At 32.4% G+C, this 18,336-nt stretch overlaps 1 protein-coding gene across 1 annotated transcript; it reads right to left on the reverse strand.

The window, feature by feature from the left end:
- Positions 1–1,205: 1,205 nt before the first annotated feature.
- On the reverse strand, positions 1,206–14,556 carry LOC137812563 (protein BONZAI 1-like). The gene is made up of 16 exons (XM_068614635.1): positions 14,266–14,556; positions 14,119–14,166; positions 12,855–13,003; positions 12,713–12,758; positions 11,872–11,928; positions 11,424–11,609; positions 11,199–11,333; positions 8,566–8,627; positions 8,364–8,466; positions 8,173–8,287; positions 2,981–3,057; positions 2,771–2,908; positions 2,526–2,690; positions 1,968–2,081; positions 1,748–1,844; positions 1,206–1,661 (listed from the first exon to the last, which is right to left on the reverse strand). Exons 1-16 carry the CDS (start codon positions 14,410–14,412, stop codon positions 1,567–1,569), a joined length of 1,734 nt encoding a protein of 577 aa, XP_068470736.1. The 5' UTR covers positions 14,413–14,556; the 3' UTR covers positions 1,206–1,566.
- Positions 14,557–18,336: the final 3,780 nt, after the last annotated feature.

Genomic DNA, 18,336 nt, shown 5'->3' on the forward strand with positions numbered 1-18,336 from the left:
AATTTGGTACGTTACTTTTCTGATTTAAACTGATATTTTTTTTATTAAAATTGGTTTAAGAAACAGATTTTATGATTCTCTACTACACATAACCCACATGTCCTACTTTCCACTTTCTCTCTCCTAGGTACCTACTTCCCACTTTCTCTCTCCACTACTCTTTAACTTCTCATTTTAATGTTATTAAGAGAAATTATTTTTAAAAAATAAAAGAAATACTAAAGAAATAAAAAATGCGAATACACATCAGTGACTGTGTTCCCGCTAGTCTATAACAAAATTTTAAAGATATTTGAAAAATACGGACACACACGATAACGTATGTATTTCTGCTAGTACATATGATGATTACGGGATCAATTTAATTTTATTATGAATCATTTATATCCATAAAATAATTAAGGAAAACCAGAAAGAAATCTAATATTATTATTTCTTACCAATGCTCATGAAACTCGTTTTTCACCATGTTTATAACTTTGTTTACTCAAACATTAATAGAGTTTCATTGTTTAGGGTTAGTTAAATTAAATTAAGTAAAATTGTTAAAATAAACTCATTCCATAGTTAGGGTTAGTTAACCAACGTGAGGCCACATTGCATTTTACAAAATCAAATATGACCATATTCTGGAAACGAACTAATAGAGAATAACTTTCATAGAAAAAGAAATTGAATATTGCAATTATAATATCTAATATAGTAAAAAAAAAAAAAGAACAGTAGTATTACTGTTTAACCAATGTGGACTTGTCCAAGCAAGAATACCTGCATCATAATTATGTGATAATTATTCGAACATTAAAGTCTGAATTGAAAGAATAAAACGTCTAAAATACAAATCTTTCTATTTATTATGGCCTTTTATCTTCATCATGACAATCATTCTACCACCGTGATGCAACAAATGCAATGAACTAGGATGTGAACTTCAATGAAAAATGTGTATGTGTGTGAGAGAGAATTCAATACAGTTGGATGAATATGATCACCACGCTTTTGTTGGTGGCATCCATTTTGGTGTGTACCTTTTTCCAATAAAATGAATTGCATTTGTGAAGATGAAGGGTGCATCCTAGATCTAATTCTTACAAAGACGCTTAATTTTGTTCACAAATGCTAGTTGGAACAAGGATAGTTTACATAATATAACCTGGAAGGCTCCTAATCAATGAGGAAAGTAAACTGTAACAACATAGCATGGATTTATTATAAATCCTCTATGTATTAGTGGAGGATAGAACCTCCATATTTTTAAATTCATTCATTAAAAAATAAATATATAAATATGCTTAGAACATATAATGAGAAATTTGGGCTACTCTTTGTACAAGAGTAGATTTTTTGGGGACCGACCGAACTTGAGACCGTCCCCCAAAAAACACGAGAAGAAAAGGAAATTCCAATTATGTGGCTCGATGGGACTGTCGAACTCATCTTGACACGTTAAACAACATTAACAATTAGAACAAAGCATGAGTTCTCGGCCCTTAAGCCCTTTTCTTCTAATGAAGGGCGTGGAAATTGCACAATATCAATGAATAGAAAAAATTTAAATTTACATGACTAGACATTCGGTTGGATACTTCTGCTCCGCACGTAAGTTAAAAATTGAGTAGGTAATTCAGCTAGAAGTTCTTGAACAACTGAAATTTCTCCACCTGCAATAGGAAGAAGGTTGCAAGAGATTGCTAAGTTAGACACCATTTGTCAAAAAGTCATGATTTGCAAACATGCTGATACCTACTTTGAACGTCACGAAATGGAACAAACTGGACTATATCACGTGAAGCAACGCGACCAGATGAACTTTCAAGCCTCTCTCCTTTGTCCGCATCTAAAATCTGTGACATTGAACAAAACTACATAAAGCTCTGCAGTGATATACCAGACACAGCTCGATGCCTTAGATGCTAAACAATTGTGATTTTGTGTGTAAAGTGCCACATGTTATCTAGTCTATATACCTCCATTTCTTTGAAATCGGCTCCTCCAACACCAACAATAAGGATTGACAATGGTAGATCCGATGCTTTAACGAGAGCATCTTTTGTTTCTTGGAGATCTGTCACTACTCCATCCTGAAAGGATATTAAACAAATTTCAGCACCGGCAATGGGAAAGGCAAGTTGATGCAAAAATCTTAAAATGTTCTCAGGAGGCAAATTTTCTTGTGTGTGGAACACAAATATTGGTATGCGTCAGCTAACACAAATACAAACAATACAAGCTATGGCCATGCTAAAAAAAATACTTTCGAAACTAGATAAGCACTAGTCACATTTTGTACTAGGGAAAAATTACGATGGAATGGGTCACAGTGGAATTAACATTTTCAATAATTAAGTTTTCAAAATATGACTTACCTCAGTGAACTTAATTATGAGTTAATGCACCCTTTCTCAGTTTACACACTTTCTCACTTTAATGAGTGGAATCAAAATTCCACCTACAAAAATTATAACTAATACATTTTCACAGACCAAAAAGCAATAGTAATAAAAACTGCATATTCAAACTCTTACTGTGATGATTAACAAAACAAAGTACTTTCTTCCGCCATTTGCTACAGATTGGCTTGCAATCAGTGCAGCATTGCTTATGACAGGTCCAAAAAGAGTTGGTCCTGCAAGGGAAACGTTAAGCAGGGCACTTGTGTATGCCTTCATGATTCCTTGGATGCCTTCCACCTGCAAAAAAACAGACTTGTAATTATTATTAAACTATCTTAATATGACAACAAAAGCAAGATCAGATTTAACATTCCTACCTCACAGTAATGGCTGCTTCCATTCAAGTTGAAACAATGGGAGACAGGACCATCAATTGGTCGTGCTCCAAATCCCCATGTAGGAAATCGCTTATCTGAATCATAACACTGTAAGACCTCCCCAACTTCTGAAATTGCCTGGAAAGGATGATACAATATGGATCAGTGACATATAAAGTTGTGAAATCCAAACCAAGAATCATTTCTCACCCTCTGGTATGCATTTGGTCGTCCTGAAGGATCAATATAATGCAAAGAATCTGGAAGGCGTGGATTTCCATTTGAAGCTGGTAAACAAGAGGAGTTAAGTCAATGAAAACACATAGCATCCACATACTAGCCAGAATGTTAGATGAAAGTTTCAAATAGAATTTCTAAAATTGAACCGGTCCTTGAATTAATGAAATTAGTGCTTCAAAGTTCAATTAATTTTAATAAAATATATTAAGCAATATTAAACACAAAATAGTATAATATTCATAAATTCGTAATATTGAAAATTAAACTTCACTTATAAATGTCATAACATATAATATTCGAAATTAAACTTCACTTATAAATGTCATAATATATAATATTCAAAATTAAACATAAAATCAAATATGTCCGAAGAAGACCTTTAAATTCAACACCACACAAAGCAACTACAATAGAAACTAAAAAAATATAATTAATATAACTATCAGCTATCAGCTGGGATTAAAATCGTACCAGTCATACTGACACTAAGTTTTTTAATTAAAATATAAAGCAAACAGATTATGCCTGGTTTTGAACAAATTCTACCTTCGTGCAACACTGCCACAAACACTTTCTCAATAAGAGGAGCCTTGACGTTTCAAGCAAAGCTTCCAAAAAATGTTTGGTCACATGTTGTCCTTCATGCTCTACCTTATAAAAGAGTACTGTCTCACGTTCTTCAAAATAAATCACCCAATGAGCACCTATATGGTACTTCTCCTGATCTTAGTACTCTCTGGGCATTAGGAAGCTTGTCTTACTTACTATATGGCAAGTTGCAGTCTCATGGAAGCAAGTTCAGCACACAAGCTAGAAAGGGTACATTTTCAGGATTAAAAGATGACACAAGGATTTGTCCTAGTGGATACTCTCACAAGGGAAACCTTGATCTTATGTAATTCCATCACAAGTGTCAACATTTTCAGCTCATCGAACTTCTCGTGATGACCAATCAACACTGCCTTCTCAACAAGTGGATTCCCAGCCAAGCCCATAAAGGTCAATGTGTGCTCAACAAAAAGGCCACTTAGTCTCAATGACTTCAAATCTCTCCTCCGCATAACATCACAGGTATGTGAAGTCACCCTCATCTGACAGTGAACCAGCTTTTCATGCAGAGGCAAATAAATGCATGTGATGGCAAGATGCTATGCAGGCCAAGCTCAAGATTAGAAACAAACAAAACTTGGTGCTTTGTGGACCCTCCACCAGCAGCTGGCCCAATAGGAAGCAAGTCAGTTTATAAGATAAAAGGTGTTGATTGCTCGTTCAAAAGACAAGCTACACTTTGTCACGTGAGCCCCCTCATAGGTTTGGTAAATATATCTTCCAACACATAGAGTTGACAAAGCTTGTGTCAATATCTCCTTACTCAATTTTTTCCCTAATGAACTAGCAATCATCCTTAATATATTTGGTAGACAATTTGCAAAGTTGTTTGAAAATATCACAAACACCATTGGATTACCTCCTTCAAACTTAAGTTCTTTAAGGTGTTGTTTTAGCCATATGAGTTCAGAAGTACTAAAGTCATGACCATGTATTCTACTTCAACACTTGATCCTGCCACACATTTTGCTTCTTACTTTTCCATGATACTAAATTTCCTCCAATCAATACACAATGTCTAGAAGTGGATTTCATATCACTAGGTGAATGTAGAATTTAGAGACCTGGAGTTCTAAGATAAAGAGAGGTTTAATTTTTTTGAATTGTTATTCAATTTTTTTATCTCTTCAATGGAAAAAATCAATTATATGAAGAGTACAATAGAAGCTAACAAACTATGCTGATCTGGCATGATTCCAACAGCTCACAAGGATCCTAACTAACAAATTATGCTGATGTGACAATTAGCCAATCAGCTTACAAGGATCCTAACAAACTATGTTTATGTGGCAGTTAGCTGATTGGCTTATAAAAAACATACGAGAAGAACTCTATTACTCTAATAAACTCCCTACAAACTCTGCTTTGTGAGGTACACAGAACCTTGAGGTTGTTCCTCAATGAGTAGAACCTAACCTTAGGAAGAGGCTTTGACATAATGTCAACAACTTGAGTTGAGCAAGAACATTGGATAGAAAACAATCAATGACTTGTTAAGAACCCATTCTCAAACATCGCTCCATAAGCTTAGTTCTGGAATGGAGAAAAGGTTTGTGAGCCAAAGCAAAGGTGTTCTCATTATCACAATAAATGATTGGTGTTGGATCTGAATTCGCAAAACATTTAGCAAGAACTCGACCCACAGAAGTTTAGATGTAGCAATGGTCGACCAAGTTCAATACTCTACTTCAGCAATTGACCTTGCTACCAAAGTTTGTTTCTAAATGGCCGAAAATTCACCACGAAAGGAAAATAGGTTACCAAAGGAGGGGCTACAATTAGGTAGAGGTACCAAAATATAACTTGTGGCTGGAGAATGACTCAATGTTGGTCATACCAATAATCATATTGTTCTTTGGTATCTTTGATTTAGATGACATAGTATAAAGTTTAAATGTAAAAATGAGATTTCATGTTTCTCATATTTATAGGAAAGGAAACATTATGCTAATGAGCTTCAATGCTTTGGTATAAAAGAAAGATGTAACCAGTAGTGGGATGGCGTTCCAGATTTCTTAGATATGATTTCTAGGAATAGGTGTTCTTAACCTTACTATAGGTTTATTTATTGAATGTAAAACAATGCCTTTTTAGATGGATATCTCACAGACGAGGTCTTTATGTGCCAATGTGCCAGCCGCCTGGACTTGAATCAGAAGATAAGTCCATGGTCTGTAAACTGAATAAGGCTATTTATGGTCTTAAGCAAGCTTGTCTTGAAATATTAAAAATTGCCTCATCAATGTGATTCCTCATTATTCATATACTCTAAAACAGGTGCCACAGTTTATGCGTATATTATCATCACAGGAAACAAAACTCCTCTTCTACAAACTCTTATGAAATAGTTTAATTCAGAGTTATCGGAATTGAAGCTGGTTATCAGTCAAATGATTTCTCTCTATCTTACTCCGTTCAAGTACATTTAGGGTATAATTTCTAAGACTAATATGTTGGAGGCCAAACCTATTACCTAACCAATGGTAGGAGGATGCAAGCTTACCAAAGATGGTTCTGTCCTTTACTGGATCCATCATTTCAAATGTCTATTGTTGGCTTACTTCAATATGCAACTATCACACATCCAGAAATTAGTTTTGATGTATATAAAGTATGGCAGTACAGGTCTTCACCTCTTCATTGGACTGCTGTAAACCACATTTTGCACTATCTAAAAGGCACCACCACAACGGGTTTATATCTCTTGCCTTTCTTTCTACACCCTTCTCCTTGAATGCTTATTGTGATGCCAATTGGACTGCTAATCAGATGATTGCAGATCTAGCTCAGGAGCTTATGTGTTTTAGTCCAAATCTTGTCTGATGGTGGTCTAAAAGAGCAAATAGTTATGGCAAGATCAAATACTGGAGCTGAATATGACAGTCTTGCTTTGGCCACAACAGAAGCTATTTGGGTTCAATCATTATTGTCTGACCTTGCTGTTTCTCATTACATGCCAGTTAACTATTGTAACAATCTCAGCATGGTTGCATTGGTCTTAATTCAATTTTACATGCAAGAACCAAGCATCTTGAGTTGGAAGTGGTTTTTGTTAGAGAACCAAGCAAAATTACCTAAACAGAATCCTCACATCCATGTTCTTGCAGTAGATCAACGAGATGATATTCTTACAAAATATATTTCTCCTTCTCCTCGTTTGATTAATCTATTTATAGATCAATCTGAATTTGAGTTGAGGGGGTATTAGTATAAGTAACAAAAAGCACTTTTGCTTCAATGTATCTCATTTTTTGTTATTGGACTGTAGCTATTCCGTTCTCCAGCCAGTTATTGGGACCCATCTCTATCTTGTGCCCACAATAAGTGACTCACAGCTATCTGATGTAACCAACTTTTCTTTCCTCAATAATATTGTTACAATTCATTTTTCATGTTCTCTGAATTCTATTATAAATTTCTGTTAAATATCATAATATCTACCACTACAATAACTAGATGACGTTCCTGCAGTAGATCAATGAGCTGACATGCTTACAAAATCTCTTTCTCCTTCTCGTTTGTTTACTTCTCATTTGATTAATCTATTTATAATCCAAACTGGATTTGAGGGGGTATTTGTATAAGTAATAAAAAACACTTTTGCTTCAATATATCTCTTTGTTTTGTTATTAGGCTGTAGCTTTTCTGTTCTCCAGGCAGTTATTTGGCGATAGTTGTGTCTGACCCATCTCTATTTTCTGCCCACTATAAATGACTCATAGCTATCTAATGTAACCAACTTTTCATTCCTCAGTAATATTGTTACAGTTTATTTTTCATATTCTCTGAAATTCTATCATCAATTTCTGTTAAATATCATAATACCTACCTACTTCTATAATAACTAGACGATTTCCATGGGTTAGTGACTCCTCTCATGTAAGTTTTTGCAAAAGTAACATCGACCATAAATTAGCAACATTTGACAATCTAAGTTATGTAAAAGAAGAAAAGGGGAACCAAGAAAATATTGAGGAAAAACAATACTTACAGATAAATTAAAGTTGAAATACTGCAACCCTACACTAGATGTATAGGAGATTCAACAAAACTTTTTAAACTAAAAAAAATTCAAAACTAAAATAGGAATAGAATATGCAAATTTCAACTAAATAATCATATATCCAAAGACCCAAAACACTAAAAACAAATTCCCATGTTATGAATTCAATAAGCAAAATTACCTAATTTCACATTGATTAAGAATGCTATCGAAATTCGGTTAATGTTCTTCATTTCAAAAAATAAGTAAGTACTTTTTCTAAATTACCCTCAATCATATTTATTGGGGACGGTATGGTGCCTAAGTTTAAACATAAATGGAATTTTGAAATAATAGCTTTAAATAGGATTGAGTTGGTTTGACTTTGTTTATATTTAAGTTCAATAGACATGGCCCTTTTCTTGCTTATATTTGAGTCCAAAGGAAGTATTATCTAAATGTATCACTCGACTATTTTATGCACACATATATACCTGACATTAATTACGACATTTGTTACAACCCAGAAAATAATTTATCAGGCTGGCACAACTGGAGATATATGATATACCTGTAAAATCAACAGCCACCATGAAGTTCAATTCAAACCCCCCAGCCAAGTAATCCAAGAAGGAATATTGGACACTTTCAGCATATTTGTCAACGTATAACCTACCCTTTAACATCTGCATTATAGCTAAACTTTCAGGAAAATATAGAGGAATTAATGATGGAAATGAACTTATTTTAAGAAAATAAAACCTTGTTTTGAGGATTATGACTCGCAGCAGTAGACAGACTAAAATTTCCTCCTTGGCCACTGGAAAAAAGCTTCTCCAGCTCCGTCAAAGATTTCTGCATTTTTCTGATAAAACAAGAATAAACAACCCTAATATGCATTTTATCCTAGAAGTAGATTTAAGGGACAAAGTACAAATGACTGAAAAAGTTAACTGCTGCTTACCCCATCAAATCATGTTTGCCATTGCTATTAAAATTATAGCACTCCAGTATCAAAGGATTTTCCTGTATACAATAAAAATGAGAATGAGATAGCTTCCAGTATGCCAGCATGTCTATGCCAGAGTTCAAAAAAACACCCCAAAAATAAAGGATAAAATATGTGATGAAGTAGGGACAAATTTCCCTATGTTAACAATAAATGGATAACGACCCTTTCTGCAACCATAAGGTTGTAGGACTCTGGCTTGGTGGTCACTTTAATCACTGAAATCTCAACCATTCTATAATGGTGGACATCGCATGCATCAGGCAGTCCTTATGATAACAATGTATGCATGCTTTCAATGGACTTCAGTGGTATACCAGCAGCATACCTTCATTACAAGTTAACACCAACTAAAACCCAATACTATATGTAGAGAGAAATGTAGAAATCACGTGTGATAGAATCCCTGAGAGTGTTGCACAGCAGAGAAACATACAAACACATACATGTAATACATAGTGTAGCACAACATTATATAGAGATGGGCTCAAGCCCATACATAAAATACATTTAACACTCCCCCTAAATTGGAGCATATAAATCATATGAACTAAGTTTTTTACATATATAATCAATTCTAGGATCATGCAATGATTTGGTTAAGACATTTGTCAACTAATGGAATATTCATCTTTGCCCAAGTGGAGATCAAGGTGGGCATAGTTGGAGATCCGAAAATATGATCACAAACTAATGCATATTCGTCTAGAAAGCCCATACAATGTCATTAACATAAAGAAAGTTTGTTGTTGCTTGAGTTCTTGGGCAGGAGTCGAAGCAGGAGGCAAGAGTTCGTTGAAGTCGTGTAAAAAATACCATGGACTTTTCCTAAGTACTCAACCATGGAGCCATCAATGCGACAAGGGGCTATGATAATCAAGAGATTGTGGCAAACAACATAGGCATTGAGTATCATTGATGTATAGCATTTGAGCTTGCTCTCAAACCCCAGAACATGTCTCATGGGTCACGGAAGGATGAATAGTTGACTGAAAAATGCTACAAATTTGGGTATCAACTTTGGTCCAACGAGGGTGTTCCTTTTCATCGATGGAGGCAACTCTATCGATGAGATGGCCAACATAATCATATCCCTTAAGCCAAAGCTTGATATCAAAGGCCCAGGTGTCATAATTAGTGCATCTAACTTGTCATCGTATAGTAAGTAATTGACATCGTAGAGATTGAAGATTCAAACCTACCAGGAACATGACTAGCCATGGGTCACTTGGAAGACAGATAAAATAGTAATGGGAGAGAGAGAAAAGTCCACAAAAGGGAGGAGTGACAAATAGTAGACACCAATCTATAAGATTAAACACTTATTACTAGGTCAAAAACTAATAGTTATAGCACAACTTTTTCTACTTAAAAACATAACAGCCCAAATTCCACAATTCAATTATGACTTGGTCCACCTGACCTCATCATGGAATAATTGATGCAACCCGTAACACAATCACCAAGCACAAACTAGATATGGGAAGAAGACGTTGAGATGAATCTAGCTCCAATTGGAAGAACGGACAGAGGAAGATGATGAACATTAGGGAGTGTTGCTGCTCCAATGTATGCGAGACCAGAAGAGCTAGAATCATTTGACAGCTCGAGTCCGATGGTAGAGTTGGTGGTCGAAGTTTTCGACGGTGGCAATGGCAGACAATTGAATAATTCTAACTATATAATTTTATAGTTATGGAAAAAAAATGCAATAACCTTTCATTTGAGCAAAATTTTGAAATCAATTATATGGATCTTTACTTTCATAGGCAATCAAAAGTAAAATATGTTTATAAAAATATGAAAGCTTGGCAAAAATGTCATTATCACATAAGTATTATTGCTATTTTAACAATCATATTAGCTTAGGAGTATAATTGCATTAAACATGTGTAAAGTGCAACATAAATATTGCCATAAATGGTAGTACATGTACAACATTAATGCTTTTCATAACAACATTACATAGAGTCCCATTAGTAAACTAATTTGCATTTTGTTTTCTATTTTCCATCTAATCCTTAACTTTCAGCACGATATTCTGGCCCCAACCCATGGTTGCCTTCACCGTGGAGTTTTCAAACAATAGAACCGTTAGGATACAATTGCAAGGTATGGGCCTTGAGCCTAACATTGGAAGTAGGGATGGTATTCTATTGTGTGGTTTATAAGGCCTTGGGCTCTTCAACTATAATGACTAGCTTTTGTGATGTGTTTCACCCAAGGTTCTTATCTACAACTCCACAATATTTTCTTTCTGTGTTTGTAACTTAGAATTGTGATTTTCCTAATTGGTGTTTTAGCTTCCTTCACATTTCCTTACGATGGTCAACTATGTTCGTTTGGCCTATTCAAGTTGAGTTTTTCTTCACTGATTTGACCTTGTCTTTGGGAATTGGAATACCCTGGATTGTACTAGATGGACTACACTTGACCTAACATATTAGAATGGATAGGAATATTGAGGATTTTTACATCACATTTGTTTACAGTCCTATTAATAGTTAGTAAATTATTCTTCCATTTCTCTTTTCAATATACTCTGTAAAATTCAACAGACAAAACATCACTGTACGTTAGTTTTATACCTTGCTTCCTATTTGTTGAATATTCATGAACACGGGCTTCCATATTGGGTTGAGATCGTTCTTTACAACTTCTGTTTTGCAAATTGGAATATGACTACCACCTTCCACAACTTTTGATATCAATAAAAAGGGATCCTGTGGGACAAATAAAAGCATGTCTTAGTTAATAATCGTTGTTCCTCATAATGGCTAACAAAAAGTTAAAAAAGACAAAGATACACGTACACTTCTTGAGAAGAGATCCCTATATTCCAAATCAGAACTCCTGAGTGTCATCTCCACTGTTGTCTTTGAGCTAACAGATTCCTCGGCGTGCACCAAGAGCTTTCCACAGTTTCGGGACTGGGTAGATCTGCTAAAATCTTCTGCGTGTAAATCTAATGCCATTGATCGATCAAACTTTGTTATTATCTGCACGGGTCAAATTTGTTATTGTTGATGGATACATTTGTTCTGGATGCTATTTTATTTTCAGAATCGATAGGACAGCATAATTTGAGAGTATATATCTTGGAACCAAAAAATTTCAAAATGTTTGGTACTTACCCAATTTACAGGGGAAAAAACAGCAATAGTGCTAGAAATTAGTGGTAAAAATATAGCTTCATTGAGTGTGAAATGAATTTTCTTTCGGTTGTCAGATATCAGAGAACAAAAACAGTCTCTACTTTACCTCAGATAATGCACAGGTTGCCTCACCTAGATGTTCCTGCTCTTCTAGCTTAAGCATCTGCATAAGACAGAAATATTTACAATGTGGACTTCTATCCTCATGCTTTATCAATATGTTATCACATCTAATGAACTAGCAAGTAAAAATGTCCAGATACAAAAATTAATACACTTTCAGGGAAAGAACTTGTAAAGTATTTTTGCACACCCTTGCAAAGAGATTATAATCAGAACCATTAGGAAAAATGTAAAAGTGGTGTTGTTATCTCCAGGGGTGCACAATGAAGGCTGTAAGGAATCTAATTGTGTAAATAGCAGCAACCAAAAAAATCTCATCCAGTGAGCGATGTATACCAAGTATGCAAAAAAATTTACTGCCCTCCCTAAATGCTTCAGAACTGTGAATTCACATATTCATACAGAAAAGGTAGCATTGCAGCATATAGCATGCAAGTTTTCCCTACAGAATAAACACCTTCAACTAAAGAAAAGTGAATCTAGGAGTCTCGGAGGTAAAATAATGAAAATTTAACTGATACGCCACATCATATAATAAGGCATAAAATACATTTGAAGTCAAAACAGTTGCGTGTGAAATATGAGGATAGATGACATCAAAATACCAATACTTTTCCGCAATTTTCCTTAACTAAAATTAACAGAAATAAGATTACAAGATTCTCAGAATCATTGAGCTGTTTCTAAAAAAAAAAAAACTTTCAGAAACAGGAAATGGTAAACTATTATCTAGTTTGATGGCAAAAATGTATATTTAGAACCATTATCTTACTAAGAAAAGAAGAAGGAAAACTAAAATGTATATGACATAATAAACACTATACCTTTACACTATTGTGAAACTGAGTATCAACATCATACACACGAAACCTGTTATGAAAGAAATTTTACAGAACAGTTCCTGGTGAAACAACAAAAATGTTCATGCGCCTTGTTGGAAGTAAAAACATCAACATTTAAACTTACACTAAATTCTGAACAGTCTCAAAATGATAAGTGAGAGTGTGTTTAGTAATCCATGTAGGATTTAATGAATTCAGAATTACTTCTGTCCGGCCAAGTTCCTTGAGTGCTCCATTTCTTCCTTTTTCATAAAGAACCAACATTGGATCACTCTACAGAGATGAAGCGGTACACAATAATCATGCATTTGATTAATGAGAATACTAGCTATTAAAAGCATGACATTTTATTTAAAGAATCACAATCAGTACATCCAAACAGACAATCGAAATGACCTTGTTGATCCATGTAGTTTGTTTGTTGAACTATTTTAACAAGGTCTAGATCAATATGCCTACATCCTTTACAACCATGTAAGGATGAGGCACGGGCATACTTTGTTTTTGTCAGGAACAAAAAGAAAGTTATTAAGCTTTTCATTTTTAAGATATTCTGTTTGAGTCTTCATGCTCACTACAATTTATTTTGTCAAAAGAATTCACTTGTTAGTATTTTAATAAGAGTTAGGCCAACGTTTGTATGCATCTTCCGCATAAGAGAACCAACTTGTATTTGACCTGAATTTTCCTTTAAAATATGAAATATCTGTGGTGCGCACACGATAAGGGCCATTCCCAAATACTATTTTAACAAAAGGCATATTTCAAATCTCAATCTAGGATTTTCTCATTCAAGAAACGCTCCTACACATATGAATACACTCCATCACCTCTTTCAGCTAGATTTAGATGTTTCTCTTTCAAAAAGTAAGTTCTGTGATGACAGAATGATACGATACAACTAAAACACATGGCATTACCCCTGTTCGGAATTCACACCAAAACATACAAACTCGCTGCTAGAGATGTGCAATTCACAAATGCACGACCCCAAATTTCTAGAACTAAAAAACAACTAATTATCACTACTTCAGAATTTTCCTATTATCAATTTTTCCTGTACGTGAATAACGAGGCGCGTCTAAGATAAATAGTTCAGAAACAAAACATAATTAAGCCAGTATGAAACTGAGATTAACATCAGCGGAGTAAGTAAATGAATAAAGAAATAGCTATAAAAGAAAATTAAAGAAACAGATAAAGAAATTGACAACTGTAAAATTACAACAGCCAAACTACCATCTCAAATCATCTCAATTGTCAATTGAGCATAGGATTTTTCAGAGACCGAGATTCCCTAACAGTATCAGAACCTCATTCATTAAAAAAACTGCAATTCAAATGCGTTCAAAGAGGTTGAGATTCATGCAATGGCTAAAATGACAAACCTTAGAGATTATATCCCGATCACGCAAGCCAGAAGCAGAAAACGACAACTGCAAGAGAAAAGCGATTGATAAAGCTACTAAAGTAGATGCGAATTGAAGTAAAGCGACTTAGGAGTGGTAAGAGAAGAAGAAATAAAAAGTGAGAACCTCGATCTGAGAGAAGAGGCCGTTATAGCCACGAGACCTGAAGAAGTTATCGACGGCGTCGTTGGGACCGGCCGAGTTGTAATGGTCGGAGGCGGTGCCACCAACGGCCATTTTGCCGCCGGCGACGTCGGAGCAGCAGTTGCCCATGGGCTGAAGTAAACGTGTAGTAGGTGACTGGAAAGACAGTGAAAAAAAAAGTCGAAAATTGAAAGGAATATCGAGAAAAGAAAACTTAAGACCCGGAATATCCTATTATGTATCTACTCTGCATATTACCAAATTATCTGTTCTTTTTTCTCGTTACTCTTTATGTACACAAAATAATTGTTAATTAGTTTAAAAACTTATTTGACTAAATGAACTTATTTAATAAAATAAATTATTTTAATAACTTGCAGTATTTTAATAATACTAAATCGAATTTTTATTCTCACTTTCTATTTTTTATTTTTTTTCGTTTATAATGTATTGGCTAATTTAATAATTACTTCTATTTAATATTATTTTAACTCAATCAACTAACATATTACCTACTAACTAGTATTTTAATTTTCATTTATCATATTCCTTAATTTTATCAAACATGCTGTATATAAAATGCCCTTAAAATTATGTTGGATGAGTTGGTAATATTGGTAATCAATTTATAAAAATCGATATTAAACCAGTACATTCAAAATTAGTTAAACGAGAAAAAAAAATGAAAATTTCTTAAAAATTAATATAAAAATATAAAATATAAATTATAATTGAAGAAAAGACACTATTTTTGTTATATTGATTAATTTTTCTATTTAAAAACAATTTTATAAAGTCATTGTATTTAACGGCTGATATAATTACTTCACCGTCATTGAATTTAACGGCTGACATAGTTATATGAACTTCCCAAATCTTCTTATCAGTAGTTATTTAAATAAAAGTAAAAAAAAAAAAATCATATTAACGTTGACTTTTGCTAACCTCGAAATAGCTATTTGCAGCTTTTTTGACCTCTTTGTGTAGTGTATAATAATTAACAATGATAATTTTGAATGCATATGATTAGAATCCTTTATGCTCTTATTTGTACCGTGCTTATTACTAATCATTTTAAACATTTGTTATAATACCTTTTAACAAATGAAATAATAATATATAACAATTAATATTTGAATGAAGTGTAATTAAGTAATATGGTTTAACAAATTTTGTTATTATAAGTAAATGATGACATTGTTTATATCATCACTCTTGCATCATTAATTTTGTTTAAGAAAAAAAAATATAACTCGTATAAGAATAAAATATCATAATCAACATTAACTATTAGAGTTGTTCTAATAATACTAATGAAAACATAATTCCTCTTGGGCGTGTATTCGCATTTTTTTTATCATTACAACACATGTGACACCATTAAGCAATAAACTATAAATTTATCGTTAATTGTTCAATCAACATTAATCATTAAATATGCTTCTCTTTTCTTTGCATTTGACCCATAGAGAGACTCAGTTAAATTGTTCATATCCTTTACCACCACCATCGTCAACCACTTCCCATTCATATCCTCCATCACCACCACCCCTTTATTCTTAACCTTCTCAATCAAATCTCAAAATGTAAGTGTTTCGCTTGTTTGTTCTCCCCTCTCATGGTTCATTTTCTCACTTCTTTTGCTCATAAACTAATGTGTCTCCCATTTTTTCCCTAAGTCCTCTCTTTCTCATAGACTAACCTCTTTCATTCCCATTAGTGCACCTTTATCTTATACGGTTTTTTCCCTTTCAACTTTTTATTCAATGAATAAAATCCCACTATTCTTTTTGTTGTTGTTTTCTTTAATAGTTTTGTTATAAGTTTGATTAAATTGTTGTCTTCATGTATTTTATGACATTATTTGCATCAGCACAAATGAATAAAAAAGAAAAGTAAATTCATACATTGCATTTTCATTTTGTACTTTATAATTGAAAAACAACACTTATTGGTCGATTTCATGGTTCTGAAAGAAAATTGCGACTTCTCATATTTTGAATTTTGAATATGAAAATAGAAAATGAAAAAGGTGTTTGATGGAATAAAAGTAAAGATGAACGAGAAAAAAATATACAATTGTGCAAGCCTCACTTTGCAATATTTAGTTTTGATTTTTTTTAAAATAATTTAAAAATTGTGTTATCTCTTTTGATATTTGTTTGAGATATACAATTTAAATTATTGAAAAAATAACAAATATCTCATCTCATATATTTTTAAATTAATAAAATAAATATAAATATAAGAATATAATTAAAATAAAATAAAATGACAGGTAAAAGAAGAATCCTTTTTATATATAGAAGATATAAATGTTAAACAATGTACTAAGTAAAATTAAGTCAAAAAGAGAAAACAAAATTAAAAAATAAATATATATATATATTTTTTAAATAAATTTAAAATTACATTATTTTAAATAATTTAATTATTCTTATAAATTTTTAATTTCTTTATTATAAAACATTTTTAATTCTTTATAAAAAAACATTTCCTTAAAAATTCCTATTGAACTTCAATATTACTAAACTTAACTTTAAAGTGGTTGAAAGGTGGAATATTTGGAAAGATCTAAAACAAAATATCACCACAACCATTCCTAATAATGACGTGTCTTCACGTTAGTTCAAATTACGTTATTACATTGTATTACGTGTTAAGCACGACTTCTCGGTACCCATTTGGCAAGAATGAAATTATTTACTATTTATAAAATAAAATAAAGAGTTAGATTAAACATGTTAACAATTTAATTACAATTTATCTAGACTCGACAAGAAGTAGGAAAGAGCGAGCAGTTACAATAATTTTATATCAAAGTAGGTCTCTTATTTAATTTTTTAAAAGTATTTTTGAGATGTGATGTGTAAAAAAAGATAAAATTAATAATTCTATGATATAGCTAAGTCAAGCATGATTTAAATATAATAATCAATTTTTTTTTATATAATCTATTAAATTAAGTGTGATCCATTGATTGAAAATTTGATAGATTAACAACTATATTGCATTGTTACATAATTAAAATAAGTTAAATTTTTGGAATCTTGATACGGTGTATTTCATAAGTAAATAATGCATCATTTTGAAAGCTTAAAATAATGTGATTGAATAGTGCATTAATTGCCAATTTCTCCTTGCTTATTAATTCTAACATGAAAATGATCATGATAAAAATTTCATTCAAAATGATAAAAATAACTTTAAATAAAAAGAATATGTACAGAATTGTTTATCTGAAAATATTTTGGATTTGAATTTTTAGAACACATTTTTTAATTTCAGATTTTTTTTTTTAAATAAAAGCTTTCAGGTTAAACACCACTATGCTACTTAAGATCTCTAGACTGACACATCAAGTAACAACAATCATTTACCATCACATGAAAAAAATATTATTAAACAAAAGAAAAAAGAAAGAAAATACAAAAATACGGGAGGACTAGACAAAGACTCATATGTTAACAAAAACGATACATAAATAAACTATACATATTCATAAAGAATTATAAGAACAGACAAGGTGAAAGCCTATTATACCAAATAAAAGATTCTCTATGAAAAAATCATAAATTAACCAACTTATCAGCACACGCATTTCAGAAATTTTTATTTGAAATATATTTTCAATTTTTTGTTCCGGATTTTTTTTCTAAAATGATTTTTTTTTTTAATTTTGAATTATACTTATTATTCTAAATTTTCAAATTCACAATAAGATAATTTTGAAAAATTTAAAAATGATAGGGTAGAGATTAAAATTGATATGTTGCAAGAAAAAAATTATCAAGATTAATATCCAGTAATCAATTATGCTAATTGAAAAATGAAATAAAATTTATATTCTTATTATTCTAATATAGATGAGGAAAGGTAGATGCAAGTGATTTGGAGAAGGAGCATGCATGGACTGAAATGATTGACCCTTAAACTACAACACTACGCATGACCATCATCAACTACCAAAGGTTAATATTTAAAGTTAAAACTAAATAATACTAAAATCTAGAAACTCATTTGTAAAAATTCAAAAGTGTATGGAATGTTTCT

Source organism: Phaseolus vulgaris, chromosome 2 (genome assembly GCF_000499845.2).
Source record: "Phaseolus vulgaris cultivar G19833 chromosome 2, P. vulgaris v2.0, whole genome shotgun sequence".
Classification (NCBI taxonomy): Eukaryota; Viridiplantae; Streptophyta; class Magnoliopsida; order Fabales; family Fabaceae; genus Phaseolus; species Phaseolus vulgaris.

Coding starts and splice junctions, on each gene's coding strand:
- LOC137812563 (XM_068614635.1), bottom strand. CDS start 14,412: ATGGGCAACTGCTGCTCCGACGTCGCCGGCGGCAAAATGGCCGTTGGT. Junction 11,929..12,712: donor AGTTTCACAATAGTGTAAAG/GTATAGTGTTTA, acceptor TGTCTTATGCAG/ATGCTTAAGCTAGAAGAGCA. Junction 8,288..8,363: donor GTCATAATCCTCAAAACAAG/GTTTTATTTTCT, acceptor GCTATAATGCAG/ATGTTAAAGGGTAGGTTATA.